Raw genomic sequence first — 6,724 nt, forward strand, 5'->3', positions numbered from 1 at the left:
GATTGAGGGAGAGGGAGACTATTGTCACACGTTTTGAACTCTCCTCGTATGTTAGCTGTAAGATAAATGTAATTTTACAAAACGAGGAATAACAAGGAACCTTGGCACAGGAGGAGGCTGTTTGGCCCATCCTGCCTCCACTCAGGGGCGCTGTGGGGAAGGGAGAACGCAGGCAGGGTAAAAACCCCGGGGACTGGACCTAATAGAACACCTGGGGCGGCTTTATTTTGTGTCTCCCAAGCCACTCAGGGTTATTCTCCAGCAGAGCTCCCCCCCACCCCCCGCCTCCCCAAAACGACACGTGAATGGGGCGGTTCTCATTGGTTTAAACTTCCACATTAAGTCGCGTCTTGCATCATTACATCCCGTCCCGATTCCCTGCGATTGAACCATGAATGTGACTTCACGATTTTGTCGTTGTTGTAAGCAGGCTATTTCAGTACGTCGATGTCCTTCTTTAGATGTCAACAAATACACTGGATAAAGAAAAAAATGATTTCTCAGTCATTCAATTGAATGTCTGGTCTGTTTGAACCTCAGGAGTATGACCAGTGTGCTGAATGGGATCTCCGGGATTTGGAGTTCTCTGATGATGAATCTGACATCTTTTATCGTGAGTTTATTTTTTTCTCTCTTTTTCTTTTCCATCTTCTTTTTCTGTATTCCAGTTTCACCTTTTGTTCTTCTATTCAATCTGATATAGAAAATACTGATTTTTATCCTTTGGTGTTGTCAAATGAAAAAACATGGGGTGAATGAAAGGAAAATGAAGATTTCTACTACCCACAAGCTTCCCTGAATTCTTATTTTTTGTACAATTCCAGGTACACAAGCTCAATTTGTTTGTTTGTTTGTTTATATATTTATAAATGCTTCGAAAACTAATAAAAAGAAAACGACTGAACTAAATTCAACCGAATTTTGCATGTTGCCTACGTGTATCCCAAGTATTGTTTCTGTCGGGGTGGCATATCTGGGGGAAGGGGTTCAGGATGGGTGTAAGGCCCCAATTCTATCCATGTAAATGTGTATCGTGTAGCACCACTCAGTGGTATCTGGTATTACAAATCATTATCTTCTTCTTCTTTGAAGAAAGTTTGTCGTGGTTGTAAGGAGCCTATTTCAGTATGGAGATGTCCTTCTTCAGATGTAACAGTAATGTTGAAAATCTGAATGAGAATAATTCGAAATTTTTTGAAATGTTTAATTTCACTCATTTTAGTAGAGGTTCAAACCAAAGCTTCCAACACTGAGCTTCGCAGCAAAGCCGAAGTGATTTTTTTTTGTTTTTTCTCGCGCCGTAGATAAGCAGCAAGGATGGTTGATGAAGGTGATGTTGGCTGACTTCCAAGCAGATGGAAGATTACCTTGGGCAAATGATAGAGTGAATAGAACAGAATATTTGTCAAGCATAATATTATACTGTCTTTTTATTTAATCCGTCAGCAAACTGATAGGTACTTTTGCGAGTTTATCATATTTATATCCATTTAATAACTTTACTGGTGTATACATCTTGTTAAACTTTACGTAAAAATTAATTTTTAACCTGCTTTTTGATGTTAGATGTTTATACTTTTGTAACAGCTGAATATCAGGAATAGATAATACATATGAGGCCCGGCGAGGAGGAGTGATGTAAGCGACCTTTTTTAATGATATGATGATGATAGGCTCGGATGATAGTGGAAGGGTTAAAATAGTGCTATATGGCATTAACTCCAAAATGGCCGATGTGGCCCTTACATCACTCTTCCTCGTGGCGCCTCATATTGCCAGTGGGAAGTAAAAACGATGCATTATATGACATAAAATAGATATTCAAGGTAAGTAAAGCTGAGAAGATGAGGAATTGGCGAAAGATGACAGTGAGATGACACCTTTTGAAGCGAGTGGAGAGATTATCAGGATTGTGTTGCAGCTGGAAGTCTGTTTCGCAGAAATGGGAGATGAAAGACTTGGAAGTGACCTTTAAGTTTGTGTTTTGATCAGGATAAATAAAGGTTGAGCTTGTTGGAATAAGAGGGCGTAGCGAGGGGTGAGTAATCGAGAAAGCTGGTGGTATTGCAGTTGAGAATGTGTGGCACAAGTGTGAAGAACAGGCCGCACTGTGCATTGAAATTGCATTCGTCCTTTGTGCGTTGATCGTTGTTGTGAAGACCCTTAGTCATGATGAAATATTAGCTTGTCAGAAACAAAACGTTTTTTGAACGACTGCAAGAATGTTTGAGTGATTTAACAAAAAATGTTTTTGAATGAATTAACCCATAAATTTTGCACAATGAAGCAAGCAACCTCTGAGGAACCAATGGCATTCATTTATAGCATCTGAGGAACCAATCGCAAGCAATTGGCATTCTTTTATTCGATCTTGTTTGCTGATTCAGTCCTGACTGTTAATTTGGTTTGAGTATCCAGACTGTTCATCGCGACTTTTATGGCTTCGATTGATTCATGAGAAACAATACGCCCGGTGTTTGCTTAACGGTTAAGGTGGCTGGCTTAAGATCTTAGGATCTTGGGTTCGAGCCCCTGTCATTCCGTTAAATAACACCTGCTAGGTTAACTCAGCCTGTCATCCTTCCAAGGTCAGCAAAATTAGTACAAGCTCACCTGAAACAGAGGCACTACATCAGCGGTACATCCATGCTCCCAGCAATGATCGCAGTAATCCAGCAGTCTCAGGCTGAACACGAAGTAATAAAATTAGAAATAATGTCTTTAATTTAAATAAATTCAGCTTTCTTCAGCAGAAAAGTCTCAATAAACTAGATTTGTAAACTGTCTGGCTTGCCACAAATCCTCAAGTAATTTGAGAGCATGCATATATCTGTGCTTGCACTTATTAATGATATCTTGGGTTTAATTCCATTCTTCTTGTCGTATGCAATATCTCCCAAAGTTTCCTTTTACTGGAGGCTACTAATTCCTTATGCAAGTTCATAAGTGTAGCTGTGTGTTTCACTTTGACTTGCCACATCCATTGCTGAGGTGATGTGACACTCTCAAATCCAGCCATAGGCACTGAGGATGAGCAAATGTAAGTTCAAACATTTTCCACACCATTTGGTTGGCAGTTAGCGCTTGAGGGGAACTTTCGAGAAATGTGTGAATGAAGTACAAACAAACAAACACCACCTGCTGGCAGGATAGCCTAGAGGTATGCACACTTGTCTCTGAGCTGTCGAGCCTGGGTTTGAATCCCGACCTAGCTATAAACTGTCATCCTGGTGTTTCACAAGCAGGGTGATTCATCAATGTACGTGCTGTCCCTCGGTTGGACGTTAAACAGGCTTCTCGTCTGCCAGCATCGGTTGGTGGACGTTGAAGATTGCACGGTGTCCTTTGCAAATAGTAAGTGAGCTATCATCTGCACCCTGAACAATTTGTAAACACCTGTACCCTCATTTGAGTGTCCTGTGTCGGAGTAGCGACCTGTCCAGGATTGTAAACCGAGCCAAGAGACTGCTTCGGCACAACAGACACTCGATAGAGCAAAGTGCATGATGATGATGATGATGATTATGATTATGATAATTATCACTGTCTTGACATTTGTTGCTCAATAATTTAATATTTAAGCATTTTCATTGGACTTTTTCTAACGAAGTTGATACATGTCTTTAAAAATCACCATTTTTACAAAAATAACTTTGTAGATGGAAATGTAATGTATGTGTATGTATATGTATATATATATATATATATATATATATATATATATATATATATATATATATATATATATATATATATATATATATATATATATATATATATATATATAGATATGTATATATATATATATATATATATATATATATATATATATATATATATATATATAGATATGTATGTATATATATATATATATATATATATATATATATATATATATATATATATAGATATGTATGTATATATATATATATATATATATATATATATATGTATATATATATATGTATGTATATATATATATATATACATACATATATATATATATATATATATATATATATATATATATATATATATATATATATATATATATATACATACATATCTATATATATATATATATATATATATATATATATATATATATATATATATATATACATATACATACACATACATTACATATATGTATGTATATATATATATATATATATGTATATATGTATGTATATATATATATATGTATATATATATATATATATGTATGTATATATATATATATGTATATATATATATATATATATATATATATATATATATATATATATATATATATATATATATATATATATATATATATATATATATATATACTCTTAACAACAACAAAAAAACAACGTTTGGAGCCTTGGATTGTCTTTACGTAATGTTCGGACGTGTTCATTTTCTGGTGGAAGAGAACCAACCACATTGGTCTATTTACTTCAAAACAGGAAGTTTGTGGAAGCCGAAGTTAAGTTGCGCCAAAAAATGATGCCAGTCGAGAAAGATCACAAACCCGCTTTCATTAGCAGGAATGGCTCTAATAATTATGTGTGACCCCAGCTTGTACAGATCGTCGTTGACTATATCAGATGGTCCAGTCCCTACTGTGGGACATGTTGCATTATTTGACTGGAGGAACTTCCGCTTGATCAAGAGACTGTGTACACACTTGTTGACCACAAGCATGTCTCACTAAGAGGTCCAAAATATGTTTTTATTCCAATTTAAGACCAGAGATCATACAGGCCTGTCCAATCAAGCGCTGTGGTCCTGAAGTGCAGCATTGACAAGATGTGCACTGTATAGGCAGACATTATTATCCACATCGATGAGGTTGGGACCTTGCTGTTGGGCCAAAGGGACGGTTGCAGGTTTAATGGTCTTGGCCCTGTATGTCACACCCAATATAACACCCCTCTGGATGATGACAATATCAGTTCCTTTTATTTTATTTTTAAAAAAAAATTGTATACAAGGTCAAGGTTCTTGGAAGTGCTAGAACGCTGGATGGATTAGGAAGGGACATAACAAAATGAACAGTAGATAGAAAGGGGAAACACCAATAACAGGGTTGAAGGACAAAATAGAGGGAGACTTGGACAGTGTTACGAATCTGGAAGCCATGAGCACTCAACATACAGGTCCTATAGAACAGTTATATCGGTAAGTATGTGTTTTTAGTTAGGGTCCCTCTCCCTTGTTTAATGGGTGAATAAATGTACATGTGCTGTGAGTTACTTTGATAGTCAGGGTTTTCTTTTATTTTTACACCACCAACATCAACCACAACAACGCCAGCATCACCCTCACCTTCACCTCGCTCTGGCATACGCCATGGTGGGCAGAGTTCAAGGAGAAGCCTCGCGGCGGCCCTCGACCAATCAGCGTGCTACGAGTGAGGTGGCCGCCGCTCAGCCAATCAGACCCCGCGACGGTGAGAAAGGCAGTCCACGTGACGTCACCAGGCCCCCGGGCCAATAGACGGACTTGCCGCTCGTTTTGGCCAATGACGGGCGACGAGTGATTCTGTGCGCCAAAACCGTCCAGTGAGGGAGAGTGGGGAAGCGTCCCCTTCCCCCCCCCCCTGGACAGGGTGAATAAGGGTGCGGCATGATCGGACGACAAGAGACAAGAGATGTGGGGGAAAATGAGGGGTAGGGGAGGATGCAGGGGGTGGACAAGAATGAAACAGAAGGAAACTCTCAGGAAGGAAAAATTGAAAATCTGCGGAGAGGTGGGATGGGGAGGAGTTAACGAGAGGTAGAAAAGATCATGGTTCTGGATGGGGGATGATATGAGATGGTGAACAGCTGATTTGAAGACTTGGAGGGAGGGATGAGATTGAAGAGCATGCACGTTGACTCCACTGGTGGGGAAAAAAGACGAACGGATGAGTGAAGGTGAGCAGTGTTCCTGTATTTTGAGAGTTTCACTATAAGGGGATTGATGGTGGACCACAGGTGACATGCAGACATTGGGGGGTGGGAGGGGGGAGGAAGGGCAGAGGGTGCAAGACCAGAAATGATGCATAGAAGACAGAGAGATCACCAACCTGCCTGTGATGGTGAAGTGAGAAGCCCGTTGACTTAGCTTCGTCGTGGGGGAGATTCAAATAATCTCTAAGGCCTTGGTTTCCATGGTGTCAAGCTGAGCAAGGTGTGAGGCAGCGGTGCCAGCCAGAAGGAAGAGCAGTCATCCATTAAGCTGCAGATGAAAACCTTGGAGGTGGATAGGAGTTCAGATGTGCCAAGGAAGGACTTTGACGCAAGATGCCCAGTTGGCGATGGCTTTGGAGGCCAACTTTGGAATGTGGCTTCCCCAAGAAAAATCAGGGCTGTGAGACCCAGGAATTTGAGAGACTCAACTTCCTCAAAAGGATTGTTACGAAAATTGATGGGAGTAGGGGAGTTCCATATGTTTCTTTCAGAGAGATAGATAGTGAGAGAGTGAGATTTGTCAGGATTGACACATATTCCAAGTGTTTGACCAGCTTGTGATGATATCAAGTTCTGAAGAGAGGAAAGAGGCTGCTATCTGCCGATCTGAAGGATGAGGGAGTCATGGCAGAGGGTGAAGTCATCAGCAAATAGATAAAGGGGTTTTTTTCCAGTCAGCGTGATCATTGATGAAGATCCAGAATAGTGAGGGGTGTGGGGGAGAATATGAATGGCCTCAACAGGGAGAGGAAATGGAAGGATTCCGTTGAGAGCCATGTGTC

The 6,724-nt window shown here is 39.4% G+C and overlaps 1 protein-coding gene across 5 annotated transcripts in view; it reads left to right on the forward strand.

Moving 5' to 3' along the window:
- TADA2A (transcriptional adaptor 2A) overlaps nt 1-6,724 on the forward strand; it is a 164,347-nt gene that overhangs the window by 56,775 nt on the left and 100,848 nt on the right. For all 5 annotated transcript variants that reach the window (XR_015058727.1, XM_085883407.1, XM_085883406.1 and 2 more), the window contains exon 7: nt 541-613. Coding sequence is in view for 4 of the 5 variants with exons in the window: in XM_085883407.1 (XP_085739533.1) it covers nt 541-613 (73 nt within the window). In the remaining variant the exon portion in view is untranslated. The remainder of the gene's footprint in view (nt 1-540; nt 614-6,724) is intronic.

Source organism: Eptatretus burgeri, chromosome 5 (genome assembly GCF_056783735.1).
Source record: "Eptatretus burgeri isolate ZD-2024b chromosome 5, Ebu_testis_v1, whole genome shotgun sequence".
NCBI classification, from domain to species: Eukaryota; Metazoa; Chordata; class Myxini; order Myxiniformes; family Myxinidae; genus Eptatretus; species Eptatretus burgeri.